This window comes from Heptranchias perlo, chromosome 2, assembly GCF_035084215.1.
Source record: "Heptranchias perlo isolate sHepPer1 chromosome 2, sHepPer1.hap1, whole genome shotgun sequence".
NCBI classification, from domain to species: domain Eukaryota; kingdom Metazoa; phylum Chordata; class Chondrichthyes; order Hexanchiformes; family Hexanchidae; genus Heptranchias; species Heptranchias perlo.
Window position 1 is genome coordinate 4,467,101 of NC_090326.1, and position 15,563 is coordinate 4,482,663.

The window sequence follows — 15,563 nt, forward strand, 5'->3', positions numbered from 1 at the left end:
TCACTGGGAATGTTACATATGGTCCAGATGGAGGAGAAAAAAGGGGCAAAGTTAATTTACATTATAATTTGGGGCAATGCTTTTTATCTCCAAGGTTTAATGTTATGGGCTTTTCATCCTAAAGAAACTTCAAACACAAACTATAGCTTTATTAAAAAAAACAATCATTTATCATTAATACACTATAAAATTGACTTTAGAATTTGAACAACATCTTGGGTTTATGCTCGATAGCATTCGATTTAACAACAATAAAACAACACACTCTGAATTACCAAAATACATATCCGTTTGGAAATCAAATGTCTATCTTAGACTAAACCAATAACGAAAATTATCTCCTTATGGTTGGCTCAAGCTTACCGGGAAGATGGAGACCATTGTAGTGTAACACGGCTCTCTCTTGTAACCAGGTCATCTGATTCAAAGACAATCTGTTAACCTGCATCGAGGCATGAACTGGGAGGTGGCCAGCAGTCAGGAAGATCCCAGGTGAGGTGGTGCCGCCAGGAAGCGAGGGTGAGGTTGAAGCAGTCGTGGTGGATCTGTGTCTCGCCCCACTCAACTTCTGCCCAGCCTTTAAAGACCTTTTTTTTAACACAGAACCACACCTCTGGGACGGTGGCTTGTCAACAAAAGGTTTCTACAAATACAGCCCACGATTGATTGACACTTCATTTATTTTCTTTCAGTTTCCACAACGCAACCAGGTTAAGTCGGCAGGTGTTCAAACGACATCGAGCCGTCCTGGCATCGTTCTTGTCGCTATGGTTATTTATCGTCTGCTGTGTGATTGTTTACACTGTGTCGTTAACAATCTTTCTAACAATCCTTCCATCTTTTGACAGTCTTTTCCCTTCAGACATGCTGAAGCCGAATTAATATCAGACTTTCGTTTATCAAAAGAATTTTTACTACACAGAGCAGTGGGGACACTCCTGCAGTAAGTAATGGTCAGGGTCAGGTACACAAGACTGAGGGGCTTTATTGTGCAGTCTTCCGGAATCATTTTTAGAAATGTCAAAATTAAATCCACAAGAGTGTTACCCCGGAACAAACATGAACTGTCTGGCCTGCTCCATCTGCTGCTGTTCTGCTAGTCAGAACTCTCACACACTCCAGGTTATACAGCTTGTTTGGTTATTTAATGTTTTTATTTATGTTCTATTGTCACCCTCTCTACCCTCCTTTCACTTTATATGTTTGTCCATCTTTCATTGTTTTCTGTGTATATTATTTATCTCTTCTTTTTTCTGTATGTTTTTCTATTTTGTTATTTCCACTTCTACTTTAACTTTCACCTCGCTGTCGCTGTTCATGTCTCTATATTTTTCTATCTGTTACTCTTGGCTTTTTTCTACGCGCGTCTCTCTGTCTCTATGTCGCTGCCTGTCTTCTATCTCTGCCTTCTCTGTATTTTGCATTTGCCTCCCTAGCCCCATCGCTCGCTGTCTCTCTCCTAATTTCATCCGTCTTTTTGTCTTTCCACCTTTGTCTCCGTATCCTTCTCTCTCTTTCTGTTTGCCTCTGTTTATCTCTGTCTTTGTTTCTACTTTTCCCTTTTCTTTCTCTCTATCTCTTTCTTCCTCCTCCCCTTTTCAACTGTCTTTGTTTCATTCTGTTTCTTTCTCGATCTCTCCAACTCTGCTTCTGTCGACTTCTTTCTTTCTGTTTCCAGTTGATTTCTCGAACACTTCTTTCCATCTGTTTCTGTATTTCATTCCATTTCTTTCTATCTCTGCTTCACACTTTATGTTTCTCCCCCTCTCTCCTGTTTTCTATTTTTCTCACGGCTTTCTATTCCTCTTTCTCTCTTTCTCTAATTGTCTTTTTATGTCTGCCACTTTCCTGCTCCGCCTCTCTCTCAGTCTCTAGATATTTTGAATTGATTTCTTCTGCCTATTTATCTTTCCGCTTCTATGACTTTGTAATTCTTTGTCAGTGTCACGCTCTCCTTCCATCCATGTCTGCTTTCTCGCTCTTTCCCTCTGTGTGTATATATATAAATTAATATATATAGATATTAATATCTATAAATATCTATATATATTTACATAACTGCTTTCTTCCTCTCTTTAATTTTCTCTCCTGTCTTAACAACTCACTTTAATGCTCTCCGTCTCTGAGTAACTGTCTCTACCCCTCTTAGTTTCTATCTCTCGCTCACACACACTCCCTCCCTTTTATGTGAATCTGTCTTAATTTTCTCTGTCTTTTTAATCGTTACATTTCTTTTGTCCTTGTGTTCTCTCTCCGTGTCTTACTTTCTATTTTTATTTTTGTCTCTCTCCATCTCACTTCTTTCCTCAGGCCCACTTTCTGTCTTCTCTCTGTCTCTTCACTTCTTTCTTTTCCCTTTCTGTCTTTTCTTCTAACTATCTCTGTGTGTTTGTCCATCTATATCTCAATCTGACTTCATGTCTTTCTCGTGGTCTCATATTTTTTCCCTATCTTTACCTTTCTCCTCCTCAGTCACTCTATTATTTTGTATTTTCCGTCCTTCTCCTTTCAATCTCTGTCTTCCCTGATCTCTCTCTCTCTATATCGGTTTCTGATTTTGACTCTGCCATTCTCTCAATCACCCTTTCTGTCTGCTTGTATTAGTATGTTTGTCTCCTTGTGTAACTGTGCCTCTTACTTTCCATGCCTCTCTTCCTATCAAATTCACTCATTCGCTCACTCACTCACTCTTACTACAATTGTAGCGGGCTTTGGTGAGACCTCACTTGGAGTACTATATACAGTTTTGGTCTCCTTATCTAAGGAAGGATATAATTGCCTTAGAGGCGGTGCAACGAAGGGTCACTAGATTAATTCCTGGGATGGGAGGATTGTATTATGAGGAGAGGTTGAATAGAATGGGCGGATACTCTCTGGGGTTTAGAAGAATGAGCGGTGATCTCGATGAAGCATATAAAATTATGAGAAGCTTGACAATGTAGATGCTGAGAGGTTGATTCCCTGGCTAGAGAATCGAGAACCAGGAAGCACAGTCGCAGGATAAGGTGTCGTCCATTTAAGACTAAGATGAGGAGGAATTTCTTCACTCAGAGGCTTGTGAATCTTTGGAATTATCTACCCCTTAGGGCTGTGGATGCTGAGTCGTTGAATATATTCAAGGCTGAGATCGATAGAGTTTTGAACTCTAAGGGAATCAAGGGATATGGGGATCGGAGATAAAAGTGGAGTTGAGCTCGAAGATCATCCATAATCTGATTGAACGACGGAGCAGGCTCGAGGGACCGTATGACCTGCACCTGCTCCTGTTTCTAAGCTCTTATGTTCCTACGTTATCTTCCACTGACTCGCTCAATCTCAAACTCTCTCTCACTTAATCTCTCTCTTCCACTCCGTCACTCACTCTTCCTCTCTCACTCTCTCTCGTTCACTCACTTTCTATCTCTCTCATGCTCTCTCACCCAAGCACGCTGAAGAACAGAGGCACCTAAACACTCTCCAGAAGCAGCGGTGAATATCCTACAGGGATACTTCTGCACAATGTAGAATAGTAGCAGATTTCAGGAGGATATAGACAGACTGGTGAAATGGGCAGAAACGTGGCAGATGAAATTTAATGCAGATAATTGTGAATTGGTGCATTTTGGATGGAAGAATGAGGAGAAGCAATCTAAACTAAAGGGTACAGTTTTGATGGGGGTGTATGAACACAGAGACCCGGGGTTTAGGTACACAAACCATTAAAGATCGCATGACAGATTGATAAGGCTCATTGAAAAGCATACGGGATATTAGTCAGGGGTAATTTAGAGCCCGCATTATAGAAGGAGAAATCTATATAGGAGGGATATTACACTGATTATACTTGGAAGGATTCGGCACCACCTACACATTTCAATTTCCCTTTTGGTCTCCATCTCTGCCCTTCTGGTTTTCGCTCTCTTTCATACTTCGTTTTTCTCGATCTATCTCTGTCTCTTCCTCCGTCTCCGCCTCTGTCGCTGTTTCTGTCTTTCTGCGTCTGTCTCTCTCTGTGTCTCTCTCTCTCTGTCACCCTCCCTCTCTCTCTCCCTTTATCTGGAGCATACACATTCTGATCGGGCCCACAGCAGCTCCTTTGATTGGCAGGTTTGCCCTTTTTGCAGGGCGGCCATTGAGATGAAGTCCAGCAGAACTCTTCAATGCCGCCATTTCGAGCAACAATTCATGTGTCGTCCGCAGAGCAAATCCCGCCTCAATAGGTCAGATTATCAATAAATATGAAATCAGAACCAGATTTTAGGTCATGTCATGGCTCTGTGCTGTTAATATAAAATGTACTTTCCGTCCCCTGGGAAGTGTAGGGGATGGAGGATGAAATGGGATTTATTCCAGTGCTTGAAACCCTTCAGCTCTTTCTATGATTTCATTAATTTAACAATTAGATTGAATGGATATTTCATCGCGTTCTTCAGCTCCTCTCTGAATTTGGTCTGGGTCAGGACATAAATACACGTGTTTGTGCAGGAACTGAGAAGCTGCAGCATAACTGATGTCTGTTCTGTGATATAACGAGGGTCAGAGTAGGAATAATAATACTGAATGTCTGTAATTCGTCCATAAATATAGAATGCAACATGTGTCATCCATAACAGTATAAAACTGCCCGATATACTAAAGAGCAAAATGATGGATTTCTTTCGGTTCTCCATCTCTGGGTCCTTGTGATTCTCTCCATTGCTGCGGCCCCGGAGTCCCCTGCGGACTCGACTGGACACTAAAATACGCCTGACCGTCAGAATATTGAGCAGCAAAATCAGACAGAACGGGACACAAGGGGTTAAAATGAGATGAAACATGTCAAATGCGGCCCACTTGGGGGAAGCAAAGAAGCTGGCTTTAGTCACACAACGCCAGGGAACATTATAAATTACATATCGAGGTTTATATGTAAAGTACCAGGGGAGACTCTCGAAACAGCCCAGCACACTCACTGTTCCCAGAACCACAGCCGCCGTTCTCTCGGTGCAATATTTAGTTTTCAGCTTCTCAAAACAAATGGCCACAAATCGATCAAAGGTAAAAGCCACTGTGAGCCAAACAGAAACCACCGTGGCTGCATAACTCAAGAACTTAATAAAACTACACACGGGCGTAATGTCCAGGAATGACAATGGGAGATAAATCACCTTAATCCGCACCAATATCACATCAACGATAACGACCATGAGATCGGCCACTGCCATTCCCACCAGGTAGACACTGATACATTTTGAGAGACCGCACTTTCCTCGGGACAGGATCACAATCGCCACCAAGTTAACTGTAAGAGAGAGAAAATGAAGCAGAGAAATTACTGATCAGACCCGGAGACAAAGCAGCAGTTTGCGAGGATCTGCAGTCAGATTTCCAGCTTTGTTGCTACGTCGAAGGGTGGAAAGTGATTGATTGACCTGGGCAGCGCTTTCAGACAGAGAGATGTTTTTAAACACAATGATCAATAATGAATTGGAAGATGAATAAAGAAAGTGAATAAAGTGAGCACCGGATCCACTGGAAGGGCTGAGTGAGGGCGCAGTGCCGGTGGGGAAGGGAGAATGGGTTTTACACACTCGGAATCCAGCGGAATTAAAGCCGGATTTGAGTTCCAGAAGGAGAGGAAAGAGAGCGAAGTGTAGGGAACGTGAGAGGACGGAGAACGGGGGGAAGGGGACGGGGGGAGGTGCAGCTGGTTTATTGCTCAGGGTTAAGAAAGCTGACGAGGCAGGCTGCAAACGGGAAAGAAAGCTGGAGACTGAGCCAGTGAGTGAGATTGGAAAGGAGACAAGGAAAAGGACATGCAGGAGCTGGAGGGGAGTCAGGAGCAGATGGTTTGGGAAAGCGGACAAAATGAAGCAAGGGATGAGGAGACAGAGGATTCAATGCAATGGGAGGAGAGGCTGGGATTCACAGGGAGAGACTGCAGCAGAGTGTTAGAGGGAATCTAATCTATAGGTCCCAATAACACAATCCATAGAGTCATAGAGTCATAGAGTTATACAGCACGGATAGAGGTCCTTCGGCCCATCGTGTCCGCGCCGGCCATCAGCCCTGTCTACTCTAATCCCATATTCCAGCATTTGTTCCGTAGCCTTGTATGCTATGGCATTTCAAGTGCTCATCCAAATGCTTCTTGAATGTTGTGAGGGTTCCTGCCTCCACAACCCTTTCAGACAGTGAGTTCCAGACTCCAACCACCCTCTGAGTGAAAAAGTTCTTTCTCAAATCCCCTCTAAACCTCCCGCCTTTTACCTTGAATCTATGTCCCCTTGTTATAGAACCCTCAACGAAGGGAAAAAGCTCCTTAGTATCCATCCTATCTGTGCCCCTCATAATTTTGTACACCTCAATCATGTCCCCCCTCAGCCTCCTCTGCTCCAAGGAAAACAAACCCAATCTTCCCAGTCTCTCTTCATAGCTGAAGCGCTCCAGCCCTGGTAACATCCTGGTGAATCTCCTCTGCACCCTCTCCAAAGCGATCACATCCTTCCTGTAGTGCGGCGACCAGAACTGCACACAGTACTCCAGCTGTGGCCTAACCAGTGTTTTATACAGCTCCATCATAACCTCCTTGCTCTTATATTCTATGCCTCGGCTAATAAAGGCAAGTATCCCATATGCCTTCTTTACCACCTTATCTACCTGTTCCGCCGCCTTCAGGGATCTGTGAACTTGCACACCAAGATCCCTCTGACCCTCTGTCTTGCCTAGGGTCCTCCCATTCATTGTGTATTCCCTTGCCTTGTTAGTCCCTCCAAAGTGCATCACCTCGCACTTTTCCGGGTTAAATTCCATTTGCCACTGTTCCGCCCATCTGACCAACCCATCTATATCGTCCTGCAGACTGAGGCTATCCTCCTCGCTATTTACCACCCTACCAATCTTTGTATCATCAGCGAACTTACTGATCATACCTTTTACATTCATATCGAAGTCATTAATGTAGACCACAAACAGCAAGGGACCCAGCACCGATCCCTGTGGTACCCCACTGGCCACAGGCTTCCAGTCACAAAAACAACCTTCGACCATCACCCTCTGCCTTCTGCCACTAAGCCAGTTTTGTATCCAAAGTGCCAAGGCACCCTGGATTCCATGGGCTCCAACTAATACAATCAACAGTTCATTACTGTGGTTATTGGTGTCAGGGAACCTGTGATGGGTACAAAACGTGGTCAATAAATTACTTTGTACATTCAATTAAAATTAAATTTGAAAGTATTAATTAATTCAACCACGTTGTTTATTGAATTCAGCCGAGCTTTAAAAATACAGTATCCAAAAAATTAATTAGGGTCAAGGAATTACTGATTCATATTCTGAAAATAAATGTTAATTATATTTGGTGTTAATTTAGAAAACAAGGAACATTCACAAAAACAGGGCCTGACAGGGATATAAACATGAGGAGCGAGTCCCACAATAAAAACTCACCCAATCTGACCACATCATAATAACTCCTTCAAGTCACATTTTATATTTTTAATTGTACTGGAAGTTTCAGCAGTTCATTCTGATTAATTATTCACACCAGAGCCTCTCCCTTTCCCTCTCAATCACTCACTCTACTCTCTTTCTTAAGTCCATTTTCATATCTGATTAAATCCTATCATCCTGCGCCTGAATTCTGTTCACCAGTCCCGTGTCTCACCGATCCTATTCTCAGTTTGTTAGTGAAGCCTCTGTGAAATAGTTTAATGTTTCTAAAGATCCTTCAAGTCTCCAGCTGTTCACCTACACTGTTCATATCATCTACAAATCATGGAATAAACAGCATCAAAAGTCTCTTTCAGACAGATCTCAAAATAATTGAGATTCCTTCTCATGTATTTATAATGTAAAGCGATAAATACCGGGACTGTCCAATTAATAAAACGCCAACATCTTAATATTCCAGCATATGTTTGTTCCACAACATGGTACATGGAACATGTTAACAGCTCCTCCTGGTCTGATACCACCTCTTAACGCCTGATTCCGATACATTCATTACAGAGAATAATCCAGTAACAATGGTTATAAAATGTCATCACAGATATAATGTAACTCCTACAATAATGAACGTTTGGAAGCTAAGGAGGTGCCATTATTCAGCAATACAGTAAGTACAGAGAATAATCCAATAACAATGCCAGGGTTGGAAAAGCAAAGACCATTACGGATAGAATGCAGCTCCTACAAGATTGAACCTTTTGAAGTTCAAGAGATACCATTATTCAACAATACATTCAGTACAGAGAATAGGCCAGTAACAATGCCAGGGTCGGATATACCGAGTTCATTACGGATAAAACGCAGCTCCTACAAGATTGAACCTTTTGCAGTTCAAGAGATACCATTATTCAACAATACATTCAGTACAGAGAATAGGCCAGTAACAATGCCAGGGTCGGATATACCGAGTTTATTACGGATAAAACGCAGCTCCTACAAAAATGAAAGAGTAGAGACTTAATACATTCCATCATTCAGCTGTGTAAAATATGCAGGGAGAAGAAATATCAGCAGAGTTAACATCGATTTACACCATTCGCAGTGAATATAAAGGCTTACCCGGAACTCCAACGGCTGCAAGGACAGGAAAATAAATTAATATTATCTGACGGATTAATGAAGAATGCATTTCTGAGAGAAGCAGTGACTTCTGTTGGCCTGAAAACCACAGCTCTAACAGGCAACCTGAGTTGATCCATTATAACAAGTCCAGATTTATGCACGGGATAAGTCTCTACTGACAAGGTTATGCCCCTGATCATTGCTATTACTTATAGTTACTTGAACAAACATGTTACATTAGCAACTTTGACTCCGATGTAAATAATGTGGTGATATAACACAAACATTTCAAAGTTCAAGACATTATCTTAATCAGACTTCTCTCGGGAATAAAGTTGAAAGCTGTGCTCATACAGCACTGATAAAGCAATAATGAGCGGCTTCATTTACAGTTTCCATACAATTGTATTGACCATGTTCACTCCTGCCAATTCAATTATAAATTTTATCGATTCGTCCGCAGTTTAGTCTGAATCCAGGGACACAAGCAGACCAGTTCCACGTGTTCCTGCAGTTTCCCAATTAAAATTTGAATATCTAGTCTCTGACATGGAGACCGTTAAAGGACAGGTTGAGGATTGCAGCCGAGAAACGACTGAGGGTGATATTAGGGGACGGACACTGAACGTGTCCCATTCACATTCCTCTCTCCGCTATTTTACTGCAGATGTTTACTCGTTTATTCGACATTGGTTAACGGCTCCAGTAAAATTGGTCCCGTGTAACACTGAGCAGAGCTCATGACCCGATTTGACCTTCATCACAAAGGCCCCTTGATTCCCTCACCCGCCTCCAATCCTTCCTCAGCCCATTGCCATTGAAACCCTCATCAATGCCTCTGTCCTCTCCAGACTCCGTTCCTCCAATACACTCCTGACCGGCCACCCAACCTCCGCCTTCCATAAACAGGAGCTCGTCCAAAACTCTGTTGTCCGTGTCCACACAGCACCAGGTCCTGCTCGGCCTCACTGACCCTCACTGGCTCCCAGTTCCACATTCATTATATTTAAAATCTCATCTTTGGGTTTAAATTCCTCCATGGCCCACCCCTCCCCATCTCCACACATGCAGCAATCCCACCCGTTAACTCGTCATTCGTCGGACACTGGCCTCTTGTGGTGGGACTCCCCTCGCTTGGTTCCACTCACCTTTCTGATCAGAGCCAGAAGAAGCTTCTCTTCCCACCCTATCATCGTTATCTCTGATGTTTCTAAATCTGCAATCCTTGGCTCCCTCCGCTTCCTGCTGCCCTTTGGTGACATCGTCCACAGACATTGGCCGGCTTTCAGACGGACGCTGACAAAACAGTCGCCTCTCTTGACCCTTCCAATGAATTTGTGTTGTCAGACCCACATTCTGTTTGAGATGAGCCACAATTTCCTCAAGTTAATAAATGGGAAGTCATGATCTTTGACCCCACAACCCCAACATCCTTACAACTGATTCCATCCCCACCCTGGCTCTTTGGTAAATCCCTCACCAATCACTCAAGCCCTTACTGACCTGAAATGGATTCCAGCCTCCGAAGTCTGTAGTTTATTTTCATTCTTTCTTACACTTAAATCCATGAGGGCCTCACCCCTCACTATCTCTGTACAATCCCTCCCAAACATTCTGCTCCTTCACCTCTGGCCACCTGTGCATCCACAGTTCCTTTACCTTCAGCCATATTCACGCTCCAGAAAGCCCCTCCACCCCCTCCCCCCTTTCAGGTGTCAGCCGTGACTCAGTGGGAGGGTAGAGACAAGAGTGAGAATAGAACACAGAAAGCATTAAATAACCAAACAGACTGTGTGATCAGCCTGAAGTGTGTGAGAGTGCTGACCAGCAGAACAGCAGCAGATGGAGCAAGTCAGACAGTTCATGTTTGTTCTGGGGTATTACTCTTGTGGATTTAATTTTGACATTTATAAAGGTGATGCCTGGAGGCTGCACAATAAAGTCCCTCAGACTTGTGTCCCTGATCCTGACCATTACTCACTGCAGGAGTTTCCCAGCTACTCTGTGTAGTAAAACTTAATCTGATAAACGAAAGCCTGAGACTAAATCGGCTTCAGCATGTCTGATGGAAAAGGACTCTTAAAAGGATTGATAATGACACATTGTAAAAGACCACACAGCATAGATAGATCACCATATTAACCAGAGCGATTCCAGGAGGGCTGGAGGTGGTTTGAACACCTGCCGACTTAACTTGGTTACGTTGTGGAAACTGAAAGAAAACAAATGAAGTGTTAATCAATTGTGGGTTGTATTTATAGAAACCTATTGTTGACAAGCCAGCGCCCCAGAGTTGTAGTTCTGGCAGCAGCACCTGACGTAGAATCTTAATCACTGTTCGCTACCTCACAGCTTGATGCCTCGATGCAGGTTACAGATTGCCTGTGATGCAGATGGCTACAAGTGAAAGCCACGCTACACTACAACGGGATCCATCAAAATACCTGGAATCGTCCCAACAAGCTTGAGCCAACCATATGTGCATAACTTTCGTTATGGGGTTAGTCTAAGGTAGACATTTGATTTTCAAACGGTTATGCATATTGGGAACTCAGAATGTGTTGTTTTATTGTTGTTAAAGCAGTTCAAAATCGGGCATAAACCCAAGATTTTGTTTAAAATCTAATGTCATTTTTTCTAGTGTCTTAATAATAAATGATTGTTTTCTTTACAAAACCATGATTTGTGCCTGAAATTTCTTTAGGAAAAAACAGTCCATTAAGTTAAATATCAAATTCAACGTTGTGCAGATAAAAAGACATTGCCACAATTTTTTTTTAAATTGCCCACTATTTAAAAAAGGAGGAAGAGAAAAAACAGGGAATTACAGACCAGTTAGCCTAACATCAGTATCGGGGAAAATGCTAGATTCTATTATAAAAGGTGTGATAACAGAGCACTTGGAAGACATTAACGGGATTGGACAAAGTCAGCAAATCTACTGGAGTTTTTTGAGGATGTAACTAGTAGAATAGATAGGGGAGAACCAGTGGGTGTGGTGTACTTGGATTTTCAGAAGGCTTTTGATAAGTCCCACACAAGAGATTAGTGTGCAAAATTAAAGCACATGGGAACTGGGGGGAATACACTGGCATGGATTGAGAATTGGTTGAGAGACAGGAAACAGAGAGTAGGAATAAACGGGTCTTTTTGTGGATGGCAGGAAGTGACTAGTGGGGTACCGCAGGGATCAGTGCTTGGGCCCCAGCTATTCACAATATATATCAATGATTTGGATGAGGGAACTAAATGTAACATTTCCAAGTTTGCAGACGACTCAAAACTGGGATGGAATGTGAACTGTGAGGAGGGTGCAAAGAGGTTCCAATGTGATTTACACAATTTGGGTGAGTAGGCAAGAACATAGCAGATGCAGTATAACGTGGATCAATGTGAGGTGATCCACTTTGGTTGTAAAAACAGAAAGGCAGATTATTATCTGAATGGTGATAGATTGGGAAAAGGGGAGGTGCAAAGAGACCTGGGTGTCCTTGTACACCAGTCGTTGAAAGCGAGCATTCAGGTGCAGCAAGCAGTTAGGAAGGCGAATGGTATGTTGGCCTTCATTGCAAGAGGATTTGAGTACAGGAGCAGGGATGTCTTACTGCAGTTATACAGGGCCTTGGTGAGACCACACCTGGAGTATTGTGTGCAGTTTTGGTCTCCTTATCTGAGGAAGGATGTCCTTGCCATGGAGGGAGCGCAACGAAGGTTTACCAGACTGATTCCTGGGATGGCAGGACTGACGTATGAGGAGAGATTGGGTCGACTAGGCCTATTTTCACTAGAGTTGAGAAAAATGAGAGGTGATCTCATCAAAGCATATAACATTCTAACAGGACTCGACAGACTAGATGCAGGGAGGATGTTCCTGATGGCTGGGGAGTCCAGAATCAGGGGTAACAATCTCAGGATACGGGGTATGCCAATTAGAACCGAGATGAGGAGAAATTTCTACACTCAAAGAGTGGTGAATCTATGGAATTTCCTACCACAGAAGGCAGTGGAGGCCAAGTCATCAAATATGTTCAAGAAGGAGTTAGATATATTTCTTAATGCTAAAGGGATCAAGGGATATGGGGGAAAAGCGGGAACAGGGTACTGAGTTCCACGATCAGCCATGATCAGTTTGAATGGTGGAGCAGGCCCAAAGGGCCGAATGGCCTACTTTTGCTCCTATTTTCTATGTTTCTATGTGGTCGCTTTGTATCTGTGAGCATGTTGGTGACTAGGTTCACTTTGATATAGGTCGCTTTCAATTTTAAAAATTTCTCCAACGTCAGGGGAAAAGAATCCGAGAATCGAATTGTCCCTGTAAGCGATGAAGGGAATGTCGCTCCAAGCAGATCTGGAAAATGCGCAGTTAAATCGCTCAGCAATTCCAAATCCACCCTCGAGCCACCCGACAATCATATTAACTGAACATTACTCTGGTCCAGTGTTACCCCACTGAAATTGAGTATTTCTCCAGCACGTTTCTCTTAACTTCATAGTTGCTGGTTTAATTCTGAAGACCAGCTCGATGGATTTTCACTCCTTCAAGCTTCAATCATTCATTTTGGAAAAGTAAACTGACAGTAGACAACGGTTCTATTGGTCGCTGCAAAGACAAGCTTTAGCTCAGTGAATTATTGGTTTAGCAGATAACCAATTTACCTGTCTCGGTGGTGCTATCAGTTAGCGCAGAATGTTGATAGTTCGAGCCTTTTTTATTTTTTTCCTCAGGATTCATCCCCTCAAAGTTCCAGGGTTTCAATATGTGTTTTGGATGCAATGAATGTGCTGTTATCATTGCCAGCTGAGCAGGGCTGGAAGTCCACAGTTTACCCTGCGGTCGGATATCAGGCACATGAAAAAATGAATGTTACATTGGCTTCACGGAAATCACAATTCTTCTTGACATTGATGACCCCCATAAGGCCCGAAGAGAGGCCGCAAAGGTTGTCAGAAAGCTGGTTCGCTGTGACATGGAGATTTCTGTAGTGAGCGAGACCAGACTGTTTCTATGTTCAGAGAATAAATTTCACATCCTTTATTTTGGAAAAGCAAAACGGTGTGGATTTTTGTCACAGCCCATTGCCTTTTGTTTTGTATCAGATATTCCTCCTTGCGTTACTTCCACCTTGATCGCAGAACCGGTTTGGCCGTTCCTGTGATAAACAGCGTCAATTGCCTGTTATTGTCAATTTTGATGTGGAGATGCCGGTGATGGACTGGGTTGACAAATGTAAAGAATCTTACAACACCAGCTTATAGTCCAACAATTTTATTTGAAAATCACAAGCTTTCAGAGATTATCTCCTTCGTCAGGTGAGCGTGGGACTCCTTGAACGTTTCGCATTTATAGTCAGAGAACAATACCTGGTGATTACAGATAATCTTTCCAACTGCGCTTTGTCAAGGCAATCAAAGTGTTCCGACAGAGAGGTGTTACCTACAGGACCACCGAATACACAAACGGCCAGAACACAAGGCAGAGAGAGAGAGAGGGAGAAACATCCGAAAGGAAGAGAAAGACAGAGAATGACCTGTTGTATTAAAAACAGATAACCTTTATTCGCTGGTGGGGTTACGTGTAGCGTGACATGAACCCAAGATCCCGGTTGAGGACGTTCTCATGGGTGCGGGACTTGGCTATCAATTTCTGCTCGACGATTTTGCGTTGTCGTGTGTCTCGAAGGCTGCCTTGGAGAATGCTTACCCGAAGATCGGTGGCTGAATGTCCTTGACTGCTGAAGTGTTCCCCGACTGGGAGGGAACCCTCCTGTCTGGCGATTGTTGCGCGGTGTCCGTTCATCCATTGTCGCAGTGTCTGAATGGTCTCGCCAATGTACCATGCTCCGGGGCATCCTTTCCTGCAACGTATGAGGTAGATAACGTTGGCCGAGTCACAGGAGCATGAACCATGTACCTGGTGGGTGGTGTCCTCTCGTGTGATGGTGGTATCTGTGTCGATGATCTGGCATGTCTTGCAGAGGTTGCCGTGGCAGGTTTGTGTGATGTCGTGGATGCTGTTCTCCTGAAGGCTGGGTAATTTGCTGCGAACGATGGTCTGTTTGAGGTTGGGTGACTGTTTGAAGGCGAGTAGTGGAGGTGTGGGGATGGCCTTAGCGAGGTGTTCGTCGTCATCGATGACATGTTGAAGGGTCCGGAGAACATGGCGTAGTTTCTCCGCTCCAGGGAAGTACTGGACGACGAAGGGTACTCTGTTGGTTGCGTCCCGTGTCCACCGCACAACAATCGCCAGACAGGAGGGTTCCCTCCCAGTCGGGGAACATTTCAGCAGTCAAGGACATTCAGCCACCGATCTTCGGGTAAGCGTTCTCCAAGGCGGCCTTCGAGACACAGGACAACGCAAAATCGTCGAGCAGAAATTGATAGCCAAGTTCCGCACCCATGAGGACGACCTCAACCAGGATCTTGGGTTCATGTCACGCTACACGTAACCCCACCAGCGAATAAAGGTTATCTGTTTTTAATACAACGGGTCATTCTCTGTCTTTCCCTTCCTTTCAGATGTTTCTCCCTCTCTCTCTCTCTCTTGTGTTCTGGCCGTTTGTGTATTCGGTGATCCTGTAGGTAACACCTCTCTGTCTGAACAATTTGATTGCCTTGACAAAGGGCAGTTGGAAAGATTATCTGTAATCAACAGGTATTGTTCTCTGACTATAAATGCGAAACATTCAAGGAGTCCCACTCACTCACCTGACGAAGGAGATAATCTCTGAAAGCTTGTGATTTTCAAATAAAATTGTTGGACTATAACCTGGTGTTGTAAGATTCTTTACAATTGTTAATTTTAACACTGGCTGCACCAGATTCCTGGTGTCATAAGCTCTGGACTTTTAATCACACTCTTAAGATACAGCCTATAAAATGACGAAATTTCATCACATGCAAAGCACAAAAATCTTGTCAAATTTTTGACTCTCTCTCTCGGTAACCATGTCAGCACCTCCTTCAGTCTGAAATAGAAAGTTATAAGCTAATTATTAGTGATTAAAACAATGCGATAACGACAAACAAGTTTT

At 43.4% G+C, this 15,563-nt stretch overlaps 1 protein-coding gene across 1 annotated transcript; it reads right to left on the reverse strand.

Annotated features, from left to right (window-relative positions):
• Positions 1-4,373: 4,373 nt before the first annotated feature.
• Positions 4,374-8,599, reverse strand: LOC137331599 (probable G-protein coupled receptor 139; the record flags this gene model as incomplete). Its single annotated transcript, XM_067995506.1, has 2 exons — positions 8,530-8,599; positions 4,374-5,293 (listed from the first exon to the last, which is right to left on the reverse strand). Coding segments are annotated over exons 1-2 (990 nt in total), but the record flags the coding sequence as incomplete, so codon positions are not given.
• Between the last annotated feature and the right edge of the window lie 6,964 nt (positions 8,600-15,563).